The sequence below is a fragment of the Salminus brasiliensis genome, chromosome 16 (assembly GCF_030463535.1).
Source record: "Salminus brasiliensis chromosome 16, fSalBra1.hap2, whole genome shotgun sequence".
In the NCBI taxonomy this organism is placed as follows: Eukaryota; Metazoa; Chordata; class Actinopteri; order Characiformes; family Bryconidae; genus Salminus; species Salminus brasiliensis.
Genome location: NC_132893.1, coordinates 16,228,027 through 16,241,902, shown reverse-complemented (window position 1 = coordinate 16,241,902; position 13,876 = coordinate 16,228,027). Strand labels below are relative to the sequence as shown.

Sequence of the window (13,876 nt, the reverse complement as noted above, 5' to 3'; positions counted from 1 at the left end):
TGTGAAGTGTTGAAAGGAAACTCGAGGTACACCTTCTTCCATTGTATCAGCTCTGCTCATCATATAGAACAACTTTTGTAGTTCTGTAATTACAGACTGTAGTCCTGATTCTTCATACTTTTACATAAAGTGTCTTATATGATCAGTGGAGCTGAAAATGCGTTTAGAAACAAGTGTAACTAATTACATCTATTAGGTGTGTGTGTGTGTGTGTGTGTGTGTGTGTGTGTGTGTGTGTGTGTGTTCCTTCGTTCTTGAGGCTTTACGTTATCACACAGAGGGAGTGTATAGTTATGGACATTTGGGCTAACGGATATAGTTCTAGACGGAGTGTTTTAGAAATGAGCATCGCCGGGCTGTAAGTTGGATTTTGCGGTAAGAGCCAAGTCACCTATTTACAGAAGTTTTGTGTCTGAAGGTTTTGTCTGTCGCTGAGGGCTAGAGGTCCCGGTGACTATTTTGAGGGACACTGGTGCCGGCCCAGTCGTAGTTGCTTAGTGCTGTGATTGATTTGCCAAGTTATACTTCCATAAAGGCTTCTGTCTTAATAAAAGGTGTTGCGCGAGAGTATGTCTCAGTTCCACTGAACAGGGTATTTTTAAGTTCAAATGCAGTGATTAGGGCTGATCCAGTAGGGCTGGACCCGAATATTGCGGTATTTGGATATCCACTCGTTGTGCAGATATTCGGTTTTTAATTCTGGTATTCGGATATTTTTTTTCCTTCCTTAGTTCCACCTTTATCGAACCTCACGCTTCAGTTCATGTTAATGGCAGTAGAAGCTCAACTGTTTGAAAGCATTTTAAATTGAGTGCACACGAAACAAAATTTAAATATGTCATATTCTTTTGTATCATGGTGGCACAACAAGCTTGAGGAACCATCTAATGCTGTACGTTTCTTTTTTTGACGGATCTCACTGCTGTCCGACTCCAGCTAACCCTCTGTTTCACTTTCCCGTTCCAACTCTGCTAAAAACCTCTTCACCCCCATAAAACACTTTCTTCTTTGATTTCTGAGTTCGTTTTCGCGCCAAATAAGTTAAGTGGTGTTAAGTTAAGTTCGTGGTGAGAGTTTGTGCGACGCGCTGCGTATTCCTGAGGAGAGCTTCCTGTTTACTTCCCGCCTACTCGATTTCGCGTCATCATATCTTGGCGCCTGATTGATGTGATTAACCTGTTACTTGTGGTGAATGAGACTCATTGTACCATTGATAAAACAGAGGCTCTTGAAAAGATGTTCTGGACGTTTTCTCTGCATGTGGGGTGTCTCGCCAGAGGATCTTTGAGGATAAGGCAGAGCTACCTAAAGTGTCGGGATTAGCAGTGTTAGAGGTGTCCTCTGGAGGATAATTTGGAGAATAATTGGAGGATGCAGTAAGCAGTTTAATAAAGATATACTGATTGAGGAGCAGAGCCAATATCCTGGAATGTCCTCTCGAGGAAACTGCTGTGTCTTTTGCAGAGATGCAGGCAAGAGCAGAGGGAGTGTACTAGCCTAAGTGGCATCCTCTGGACAGTTCATCAAACAGAGGTTTTGAGTGTGAGAGCCAGTTGTGCGCCCACCGTGTTTGAGAGGAGGTTTAGCACTTAAATCTCCCATGGCAGGTCACAGAGGTATATGAGGAAGATTCATAGAAATAGAGCTTCATGGAATGGGTTTCCATCGCCAAGCAGATGCAGCCAAGCCTTACATCAGCAAGCCCAATGCAAAACGTTGGATGCAGTGGTGTTCAGCACACCGCCACTAAACTCTAGAGCAGTGGAGACGTGTCTCTGGTGACGAATCACGTTTATCTGTCTGGCAATTCGATGGATGAGTCTGGGTTTGGCAGTTGCCAGGAGAACGTGTAAAGTTTGGTGGAGGGGGGATTGTGGTGTGGGGTTGTTTTTCAGGAGTTGGGTTCGGCCTCTTAGTTCCATTGAAAGGAACTCTTAATGCTTCAGCATACCAAGAGATTTTGGTCAATTTCATGCTCCCTACTTTGCGGGAACAGTTTGGGGATGGCCCCTTCCTGTTTTAACATGACTGAGCACCAGTGCACAAAGCAAGGTCCATAAAGACATGGATGAGCGAGTTTGCCTCCCGTGTCCAGGCCTCTTCGACCAGCTTGTTAAAAGGAGCTGCACTACTAGTTGAATTGAGGACTAGTTTTAGTAGGAAATCAAGGAAACCGAACATTTTGACACTGCTTCCATACACTACTACAAAACTTTGCTTGAAATTAGTTACATGGTAGTCTTAGACTGAAGCTGTTTCTGTTCTTGCCTTACAGAACTGAACAAAGAAATCTTGAGGAAATGCCAGTCCTAGTACAGTGCCCGCCACCACAAAAGTGGATAACTGCAGCACCAGCCCAACTGGAAGCTCCATATTTGCTAAGACATCCAATGAAAAAAGTGACTGAAAAAGTTAAACTCAATCAGTGATGCTTCAGTGATGTTGGTTCATATGAAACTATTTCTATACTGTGTTGTAACCGATTACATGTAATACAGGTTGCATTTGATGAAAATGAAATAGTAAAATGAATATGTAATTACATTTATTTTATTATGTTAAACCTGCATTAAAGTGCAGAACAGTTCAAATGTAAAATATGTATGGATACAATTGATCATTTATTTATTCATTTATTTTTTATTACTATCTAGAATATTCTTGATGCTAGGAGAGTTTATGCTGTGCAGTCACTGCATTTTCTTCAGGAAATGCACTTTTCTAGTTAATGTACCTGTCTATCCTCTCAGTTCACAGCCATGTAAAACTTTCTATTAATAATGATATTCTTATTTATGATAAGTTTATGAAAAATTTACATTACGGGTAAAAAAATATTTGACTTCAATCCTAAATAATATTTTTAGTTTAATTTTCCCTTTTATTTTGCAGGGTGCCAACACAATTACATGGTACATGAGGTGTAAATAACTCTACAAATGCTGTTTTTTTATTATTATTATAAATCATAATAATTATAGATTAAAATTTCTCATTGTGCGAATTCTGGACACCCTTCCCTTCAAAAGCACATTCAATCACCTCCCCAATATGCAGTTTATCCAGCTGAAACATTGTGATGGTGACAAACACAAAGACTGTAGAGGTACTGTCAAAGTTCATATTAGCTAGGTTCTATTTAGAAGTGTATTACCTTGTATTGAATTAAACCCTAATTTGAGATGTATACTGCATGATTCGAAGATGTGAACCTTCAGTGCTCTTATCAGTGAATATGTCTTCATTACACAGCATGCGAGCATCTGGACATTGGCTGAAGCAAATACTTTAGACACCTCTACTGCTACATCAAGGTCCCACAAAATCCTACACTCATTTAAAGCAGTAAACCTGTTCTGAATAAAAGCAAAACATGCACTGACGCTGCCATTGTGGTCGTTATGTGTTTCAGGTCAGCGATGAGCAGAAAAAAAGGTAAAATCTACCTCACCTAAGGAACGTCTGCTCCACCACCCATAAACCTGAGTGATCGCATGCAAGCAGCGAGACAACCACTCCATATTAGCATACTACAATTGCCTGTGAACCTCTGAATCTGCAACCTTTATCTAAAAGGAAACATTAATTACCAAACTAAACTAAACAGATGAGTTTTCAGGCTAGACTCAAAGCTTGAGGTTGTGTCCTGAACATTATCTGAAAGGTTATTCTTTATAAGAAAAGGAAACTACTAAGAAACCAGCACCCTGTGGTTCAAGTAATCTTGATGGTTCATAATATGTAAGATCTCGCAGGTGCTTGGGAGTGAGGTCATGTAGGGCTTTGTATGTTAATAGAAGAATTTTCTAGTTTTAGTAAGGACTCTGGCTGCAGCATTTTGAACTGGAATGACCTGACAATAGTGCATTGCAGTAATTTAGCCTTGAGGTAATAAAAGTGTACTAGTTTTTTCTGCATCGTGTAGAGATAAGACATTTCTTAGTTTGGCAATGTTTCTAAGATGCATAAAGGCTGCCCTAGTAATATTAGCTGTATGTTGGTCAAATGATGGATCTGAATCATAAATGACGCCAAGATATTTAGCTGCTGGACCAGGAATAATGGAAAAATCAGCCAAGTCTAACATTAAGTCTGACCGTTTATTTCTTGTGGCTTTTGGGGACGAATTTACTATTGTTAAAAGAGGTCCCATTAAAGTTGGGAATATTTCTTTTAGTATTTTTGAGGGAACTGGGTCAAGTGTACAGGTTGTACAATTTGCTGAGGAAATATTTTTTTCTAGTTCTGGCTGTGGCACATGGAAAATTATATTAATAATATAAATCATATTTCACCTCCCACCAGCCCTTAACCACCAGTAATCAAATAAATGGCTCCTGATTTCTGATGCACATCAACTTTAAAACTTCAAGTTAAAGCTTCATTTATTTACTATCTTTGTCTTTATTAAAAAGTATAAAAAGCTAAGTTTTAAGCTCTGCTCTAAAGGCGACGAGTCAAGAGCAGAGACAGGGGATAAAAGGTTTTTTTAGAAAGGTTTTTAAAAGGTTAATCAAAGAACCATAAAAAAGGTTTTCCAAGAACAGAACAGATATAGATGCTACACAAAAAATATAAAACATGCAGACTTCATTCCAAACAAGCTGGTGCACACTGGATTCCACATGTTAATTTGGTGGTTGCAGTCTTATAAAAACCTTGCCTAAACTGAACATTTTTAATGCAGCTTATCAAACTTGACATTTAGGCTTTTATTTTATTACTTTAATTTAGGCTAAAATACCCATTAAACATGCTATGTGGAACTTGTTTATTAACCTCTTAATTGCGCACTGTGATTTGTACAACAGTCCTCAAACACCTTGCATCTGTCAGTATGCAAGTTTCTAATGGATGGAGCTTGAACAATCAAGATCGTAGACTTCAGAAGATCACAGAGTTAACTAAGAAACAGCCTTAAGGGCTACACCCACTGCTGGAAAAGTTCTGTGTGAGAGTACTAGACCTGTCCTTCTAACTAGGATAGAAGGTCTCTCCAATGAGGAGCTTCAAAAAACCTTTGCTTCCCTGAACATCCCCCAAGTCCATGTCTGGGTGAAGCTGCCAATTGCCCTGATTCTGATTCAGTGTCTGGCGCAAGAGGGAACCTGCTGTCACGTTGGGCACACCAGTGTGCATCTCAGGGAGAGATATCCAGGGTAGGCCACCAACTTAATAAACCTGGTGCACCACAGACAGATTGTCTGATCATATTACAACATGCTGATTCTGCAGAAAAGGCAAGAAATGCGCTCAGTTCTAGGGCAACCTCTGTCGGAATTCACAATATAATTACCTATATTATAATTATACATATAAATTAGACAATTCAGTTGTTTGGAGGACAATATACACAGGACAAAATATATTGGGTTTGAACATTTTGTTTAACAGTGGGGGACCTTTGTTTGAAGTATGTTTTGGATGAGTAAATAAGATTCTAATAAGCCTTCTGTCTGTTAAAGACATTTAAAGGGGTTGTGGATGTCATCCAACAGCTATATGGTAAAAGTATTGCGATTCCAAAAGCTGAGCATTATTACCCTGGTTTAATGAATCTGTTACCTGAAACACAGGGACTATTATTTTGAAAAAACGTCAAACGGTCAGCCATGTTGGCAGCTCAAGTTTGTATCGGATGTTTCGGATTCCTCAGTTGTAAGTCAGATGGTGTTTCCGGTATCACGATGAAGACAGAAGTGTTTGTTTGTTAAAGGCATTCTTTTGACTACCACTGTTTCTTTTATCAGTTTAAACAATCCTAGCTCCTTCAATGGAGATCAGTGGTTTATCATGAAACTCCGGCCTCAGAATGACAGGTATCAGTATTTTGCATGCGTGTAGCACCAAGTTAGCCATATGCTAGCTAGCCTAGCTAATAACTTTTTTCCTGACATGTAGCGCTGTTTAGGTAGCTAACTAGCTACGCCATTAAATGTCGTTTTGTCATGTTGCCAGTCGGACTGTATAATGCGTTATAGTAGTGTTATAGGCATGTTGTAGATAGCATATGTTAATTTGCATGCATAAAACTGGTTTTGATAGATGGTTCCCATGTAGGTTGTGGCTGCATGTCGAAGAGTTTTAATAGTCGAGGAACGTAGCTCAACATTTGCACTTTAGCGGTTACTTGACATATTACGATATTAGAAATGTGTTGCGACGGAACTTGACGTTTGTTGGCTTGTTAATGACAATTTATGAATGTTACTAAACGTTGCAGGAGAGCCTTTAACTTAAGTGAGTCCAGAAGAATACTGAAACCGAGGGAATCGACTGTAATGCCGACCGAACTGAACTCTCACGATGGCAGCGGTTTGTCATTATCCTTGCAACCTGAGCACCTTACCAGGACACCAGTGGCAGGAGTGTCCAACTCCCAGGAGACCGGCGATGTCGGAGTGGCGGTCGGCAGCTCTGCTACCGAGAGCAGTGGTGGGCCAGCCTCACGGAGACCACGTTCCGGAGCTCACGGTCACAGCCATTCTCATTCTCACGGTCCCGGGAGAGCTCACACACAGCCGTACCCCGAGGCGGAGCGGTCGGGAGTTGAGCCGGACTCTGGAGAGTCCAGCGCGTCTTTCTCAGAGCTCCGTTACCTGTTCCGTTGGCTGCAGAAAAGTCTTCCTTTCATCGTAATTCTTAGTGCAAAACTCGTTATACAGCACGCATTAGGTGATTGGACTTAGCGTACAATAATGAATTAATACATTCCTGTGTAGTTAATCTCTGTGTACCAACCTGCGTCCTCTTATTACTCTTTTACAGGGCTGGCTATCGGAGTTGGTCTGTTTACGACTTTTCTGTATGTGAATAAAAACATCCAGACACAAGTTTTTCTCCAGGTAAAGAATGACTATTATTTTTGGTATTCTCTCTCATAGTCCATTGGCACAATACTTGAAACCTCTCTACATAAAGGCTTTTTATATTTTGTTTTTAAAATAAAAGAACAAAAACAAACAGTAGTTTTCAGTGTACAATCCCCTCCAAAAGCTCAGAGTTTCAGCTTTCTATTTTTGATTTTTATTTAGTTTGTTCTTTTACGTTGAATGTGTTACAAAGTGGGACATGTTAGATTGGTTGTTTAAATGGCAATCTATTTTATGACAACAAAGTTACGCTTCTGCTGTTCCAAATCTTACTTGTGCACCCCAAGTGGTTGAAAAATCAGTTCTGCTGCATTCAAAACTCTCCCTCAATTGTTTAGATAGATTTAGAGGGGATTTATGCCTCTCTGTGCTACTGCGATATACAAAGCAGAGAAAAGTTTTACCCAGCCCGCCCACCACTGCAGCCCTCTTCTGCACGCTGATTATCGACCTCCCTAACATGCATTTTTGCAGATCTGTTGATATTGAGGAAGGCTGTACTCTTAAAACAATATTAGCTCTAAATCTCTTGGCTTGAGCCCTAGGTTACACCTGTGAAGGCAGCATGTGTTGTTTAAAGGAGGTAAACAAAGGTAAGCACCAGAGTTGACTGGGGGAGACAGACAAGTCATTCATTTTGAAGCTGAGAAAAGAGGAAAAATTGGCCACTTGTTACTTGCTACTGTACAAGCTACTGCACATTGGCAAAACAGTGCAGCAATATAGAATGTCTTGGAAATAAAAGAAACAGACACTAAGAAAACAGCAGTTGGTCATCACTGATAACCTCCACAAGACACAGGTGAAGGGATCACAATCCAGCATTCAAAGAAGACATTATGAGCAGAAATATAGGGGCTATACCATAAGATCAATAGCGCTCCTCAGCAGTAAGAGGCCAGATTAGAATTTGCAAAGATGAGCCACAAAGTGAAAGTTTTAGGGACTTGTGTGTGCAGAAAGAAAGGATTTGTTCATTCAAAACATGCCAGCTTATCACTCATGGTGGAGCGAATGTCATGAAGCAAGAAAAGTCAAGTCACAACCTCACATAATTGCTCAATCACAAGACCTTTATTCCAATTGAGCCTGATTTTCACCACCTGAGGAGGAGACTGAACGGAGAAATGAACAATACAAGCATCAACTGAAATATAGAAACATGAAAGAATAATGCAGTTTAGTGATGAGTGCTTCGCTCTGCAGTTACTACCTTCGAGGTAACTTGAACACAAATTAGGTGTAAAATCAGAAAATAAAGGTTGAAATTTGTTTCATGTTTATCATTGGATCTCAAACACTAATTTCGTTAGTGGATAGCAGAAACAGCACACTTGGCCTTGCGGTTCCAGTCCTTTTGGAAGGGATTGTACATAATGAGGTAAAAGGAAGGCTTTTATTGATAATACAGTTTTGAGAAGGAGAGGCACTCGTTTTTACAACCCTAGGATACACACTGGAAGGTCTGCCTCCTTTTTTGTTGTAAGCATGCATGGTAGTGGCTGATAATTGCAAGTCTGTAATTTACAGTCTACAAATTAAATGTGAAAACTAAAGGCCATCTTTATGTCAAAGCTGCTGTACTTAATTTGAAAGTGTTAATGGGAGTGCTCTCTTGTTTTCTAAAGGATCGACGGTCAAAGCTTCAGTGTTTCTGGCTTCTGTCCTTCCTGGTAGCCTCCTCCTTGCTTTTCTACTACGTATTTCAGACTGAGTCACTTTACTACTGGTTTGTAAATAGTTCTTAATATTGTTTTCTCTTGGATAAGAACCTTTGGTAATGATTTTTCAAACTATACTTAATCCTAAAAGGTTGAATGTTATATTTTTGTCACATATAGTCATATTGTCTGCTTCTACCCCTCTCAGCCTCATCCTTATCAACCCCCAAATTGAGCACCTGGATTTCTGGGAGGTTTTATGGGCTGTTGGAGTTACCAGTTTCACTGTCAAGTTTGTCTTCATGGGATTCAAGTGCCTTATTCTTCTTCTTCCCGCCCCTGTTATGGTGTACAGAAGACGGGTATGACATTCCAGCAGATATCAACCTTTGATCCAATATAGTATTTATTAATATTATTATACCCCCCCCCCCCCACACACACACACACACACACACACACACACACACACACACACACACACACACACAAACTTATGCATATTTTTCATTTTCTTTTTATTGGTAGGGTCAGTGGTACATGATCATAGAGGAGGTCAGTCAGGTATATCAAGTAATTGCACCAGTGCCTCCTTGGTTTCGCTATTTGGTCAGCTATCAGGAAGTGGACGGTTCTGTGGAATTGACCCTGGGCGTTCTACTAGCCCTGCTCTACTTCATTCTGAAAGTAAGAATTTAGGAAATATATCCACAATCAAGAAGCACTTTAGAATTAACTTGTGTGCTGTCATATCTTATTCAGTATTTTTACTTCAGTATTCTTATTGTTTTTCCCCAGATGGCTCTGAAATATACCTAATGTTAATTGAATGTTATTGTTCATGAACATGTTTAAATTTTCATTCTATTTTACTTCAGCTTTTGGGACTTTATGGTCAGTGGGGATCTCTAAAGAAAACAGTCCGGACGTTTCTCAGTTATGAGGTATAAATTAAGAACTGCACTTTAATAATACAATTTAGTTTAACTTCTGCCATTAAGCTCTGGAAATATAACTGAAAGTTTTTGTATCTTATGATCAGTCTTTTACTTCATCCAGCTATGACATTTATATTCCTATTTGTCTTTTATCTTTCTGTTTTTTTGCTTCCTCTGTAGGTGAATGGAGCCCCTGCCACTCAATCCCAGTGCGCGGAGGCTGGAGATATCTGCCCTATCTGTCAGTCAGATTTCAAGCAACCTCGGGTCCTCCTTTGTCAAGTGAGCCTGCAGTCTTCTTGATCTTTTCACCCCTGGTAGCCTACGTGTTTAGCTTATACCTATAAGTGGAGAGAAAGTGTGACTCCAGGACCAGGATTTGAGACCTGTGCTCTAAAGTAATGCAATGTCCTCCATAACTTGTTTTCTCTACTCATTTTAAGTTTATGTAGATATAAAATAGATTTAAATATTTAAGTTTTAATAAAGGATATAACAATAAAGTTATCATTTTGAAATTACTTTTTATACCTTACAGGGCATCATAATATGTGGGAAATAGAGCTTCAAAGGTGTTGTGATTAATTGCTCAGTTTATGCAGATATTAGAGAACTTTTGGTCATCTTTGGAGTCTGCATTTGCTGTTTGTCAAATTGAGCAAATTGAGTTGTGCCAATGAAAGATAAGAAAACCTTTAAAAAGCTGAAACAGCAACGGGTCTTTAGGCTTACCAAACTAGGTAATATCTTTCTAAAAAGTATTCTTGTCATTGCTCTGATACAATTTAATCTTGTCCAAAAAACCTTTTAATCTATACATCCTGACAGGTGTATGGGGATGTTCCAAGCAGTTGCTTTTTATTTTGTAAGGCTTAGCTCTTGCAGATGTCTTTACTCTTTTGTCCTTTTTACTTTCCCTTTCACTGGTACAGCTCTGATCCTAATGATGACAAACAGCAAAATGATGGCCTATTTCTCAATCATATGGTGCTTTGAAATGGCCATGTATAAAAAACATTTTAGGAATTTTTACATAGTATAACTATAATATACATTGACAATACCCTGTAAGCTAAATATTAACGAGTACTTTAAATGTATTTTTAAAAGAACATAAAACTGTGTCTTTGTCTCACAAATTATGCAGGGCAATGTATTACTTTAGCGCACAGGTTCTAAACCTGTAATCTTGGAATTTATACATGGTAACAAGTACAGTACAAGTACAAATAAATTACTTTTAAATGTTTTTACTTTTCTAAAATTCTGAGGATGTGCACTTTATCCATGTGAATTTATTCAAGTACTAATTTAAAAAACTGTGGAGTACAGTGGCAAATGTAATAAAAGTTTGTCTCCGACATGATGGAGGGCACTTTGTCTTCTCTGTACTGTTAGCTTAACACAGTAAAGCACAAATAAAAATAGAGATCGATCACTGGGACAGACTGATTTACTGCTCTCAGACTATATCAAAAAAGTTTCAATGGTTTGTATTATGAAATGATTATTGTTATATGGATATTTGTGTATGTGTATTTAATATCAACTTAAACAGTTTGAACTGAAGATCTAGATCTAGATCTAATTTGTTTAGAAGGCATCTGTTGGAAAAATAAGTGGAATCTTTGTTTTCTTTATTTAATGTTTTTTTTGACAGCACATTTTCTGTGAAGAGTGCATCGCACTGTGGTTCAACCAGGAAAAGACTTGTCCTCTGTGCCGCACCATTATCACAGATAAGGTTCACAAGTGGAAAGATGGGGCAACCTCACCTTACCTGCAAATCTACTGAGAGCAATACCTTCTCATCTACACATCTACTGAATGACGGAGATGTCGTGTTTCTTCTCTTTGCAGTAAAAAAGTAAGAGGAGCTGCAGTATAGTGTCACAACAGACAGACAGGCATTCTTATGACCCTCTCGTGGCACAATAGGTTGAACTTTTTGAACCACTTTTTGACCCTGCTGTGTGCAAAATTGAACAGCCAACAGCAATAGACACTGTGTTCTGGAAAGCACGTCTAATGCTTTGTTGATAAAATGGCTGTGTTTTTAAACTTGGACTGGGGAAAGCACTTGAGTTTTTCAATAATTTAGCATAAAACTGGACCTAGGTGTTCTATTATGTATTTTTTTTATTTATAGATGCTGTTTCATTGCATTACAGCTTGATGAATCTTTTGTTCATCATACTTCTATGGATATGCCCAGAGGATAAAGGCCTCTCCTAAGGAAGAGACATCTTTTTATTTCCAAAGACACGGCTAACTCTCCCACCCATACTGTGTTTGTATTTTCTTTCACTTTTCAGCTCTTTTAGGATTCCTGGATATGAAGGTTAACACCAGGCCCAATTTAAGGCTGCTTTAAGTTGTTACACTATGTGTTGTGCAAACCTACCTTAAATTCAGTAATTTCCCTTGCTTAGCAGAAAATCTTATCTTCATGCTGTATCCCTTGGGTTTTACAAATACGGTATGTGCTAGAAAGCGGGACCCTTTATGTAGTAAGGTACATAGATGTTAATGAATGACTGCCACCATGAGTAAACTGATGCACATTGGTAGCAATCAACGTCAAAACTACTTTTATTATATTGTGATCAGGTGTGTAATAATTTCAGAACCTGAAAATGTTCAGATGAACACTGACTTTTCTAGTAACTTTTCAAATTCTGCAGCTACAGCTTTGTAATAAACCAAAGAATTTTAGAAGATCTATTTTCTTAAGGTTTTTCATGTGCAACATACGAACTTTCAAATCAAGAATGTAAGCTATGTTTGAATAAATGTTTTTTCCTTAAATGTGTTTTAATTTGTAATTTCTCACCTATTCCATTTAAAGCCAAGTGCATCATATGACCTCTGATTGTAATAATTATTTATCATAAATAAAATCTTAATAAAATGATATATTTTTAAAATAATAAAATATACATTTTCTGCTTCCTGCTGGATTGTCCATGCACTACATGAACCAAAAACATTATTTTTTCATTTGAAATGAATATAAAATAAGAATATAAAAAAGGTGTTAAACAATTTTGTGTTCTATGTCTTTTAGTTTCCATTTCTCTAATGGTCATGTTAATGTGCAATGGAGGCAGGCCGGTGGGGAGGTGAGAGAGCAAATATTTTATTTTATTTAAGAATGTAAAAATCTTTATGTTTTAAATAATATGTTTATTGATCAATTCAAGTAATTAATAACTTATCAGCTAAGCAAAAGTAAGTTTACACAGCATACTGTAAGATTTCCAGAGTGAAGGATAAGCTGCCAACACAATGTTTTGAGGCATAGTGGGCCAGGTGAATGTCACAATCAATTCAGTACATTATTACCCTAGCTCTGGACAAGCACTAGTTGATTAATGTTCTGAGTAGTGGGCAAATGGGGTTTGGTGTTTGACGATTGCCAGGAAGCTCGAATTTTGGGGTGGGGGTGTTTTACTTAAATGAAGGGCCCAAATGCCCAAAGTAAATGTAAAAAAGAAAAGAAAATAGCCAACAGGCTGTTCATTATGTCTTTGTTCGTAGGTGCTCTGGCTAATAGGAGATATAATTGCTTTCATTCTTGAGAAAATCTGACTGACCGATATGCTGTCTGATGGGCAAAGAAACAGAAACACCACTGCCAGCACTCACATCCATTTGAACTGTAACCCGATGTCTCCACAGGCTGGTCAACAAGGGGTGGAGAGGATGACATCCCTCCAAAAAACGGGCTTGGAGCCTTCATTGGTCCAAGAGAAAAGATAATCATATACAAACAGATTAGTAAAGTTTGGTAGAACATTCTGAATGAATGGGTTGGTAACAGTAAAAGAAATGCCGTCAAGATAGAGCGGATACAAGATTTACAATGCTTTATACTCCATTTCAAAGAACTTTTCTCAGTGAACACCTGAAAGCACGGACCTGAAAAACATTACCTCACCATAGTTCTCGGACTACGAAATTATGTGTTGAGAGTGTTTTTGGCTCAGCTGAGAACTCCTCATTAACGTTTTCAAGCACAGACAGAGCAACATACGTGAAGCCCTGAGAAGACCTGAATTAAGAGTTTAAAATCAGCCCCATGGCCATAAAAAGAGCATAATGAGAGACACAAGACAAAAAAGAGGAGAACAGAATTGTGGTTGATGAGCAATGATGATAAAAAAGGAACATGTCACGCTATGTGCTGGAACTGCTTTTACAGTTAAACAGCAATAATAAAGACCAGCTGAAGCTCATTACCCATTTCTTGTAAAGGGCACCTTTTCTTCAGTCCTCTCAAATATAGTCAAAGTGAAAGTCAAATTAATTTGTATAGCGCTTTTTACAACTGTTGTCACAAAGCTGCTTTACATAATTAGTAAAAGACAGAAAAAAAGAAATAACATAAGAAGACATGAAAATA

General features: G+C 38.4%; 1 protein-coding gene across 2 annotated transcripts; it reads left to right on the top strand.

Annotated features, from left to right (window-relative positions):
* The first annotated feature begins 5,667 nt into the window (after positions 1–5,667).
* On the top strand, positions 5,668–13,748 carry rnft1 (ring finger protein, transmembrane 1). 2 transcript variants are annotated; one of them, XR_011977639.1, is made up of 11 exons: positions 5,668–5,819; positions 6,224–6,675; positions 6,769–6,845; positions 8,501–8,601; positions 8,742–8,895; positions 9,062–9,220; positions 9,412–9,477; positions 9,652–9,753; positions 11,132–11,338; positions 12,539–12,593; positions 13,012–13,748. XR_011977639.1 is itself a non-coding variant. In XM_072659219.1 (9 exons), the coding sequence occupies exons 1-9, from the start codon at positions 5,794–5,796 to the stop codon at positions 11,264–11,266; spliced, it is 1,272 nt and encodes a 423-aa protein (XP_072515320.1). In that variant the 5' UTR covers positions 5,668–5,793; the 3' UTR covers positions 11,267–12,334. The 2 variants fall into 2 exon arrangements, 1 of the variants encoding a protein (XP_072515320.1); XM_072659219.1 differs by lacking the exons at positions 12,539–12,593; positions 13,012–13,748 and having other exon boundaries at positions 11,132–12,334.
* The last annotated feature ends 128 nt before the right edge of the window (positions 13,749–13,876 follow it).

Coding starts and splice junctions, on each gene's coding strand:
- rnft1 (XM_072659219.1), top strand. CDS start 5,794: ATGAAACTCCGGCCTCAGAATGACAG. Junction 8,896..9,061: donor TTATGGTGTACAGAAGACGG/GTATGACATTCC, acceptor TTTTATTGGTAG/GGTCAGTGGTACATGATCAT. Junction 9,478..9,651: donor GGACGTTTCTCAGTTATGAG/GTATAAATTAAG, acceptor CTTCCTCTGTAG/GTGAATGGAGCCCCTGCCAC.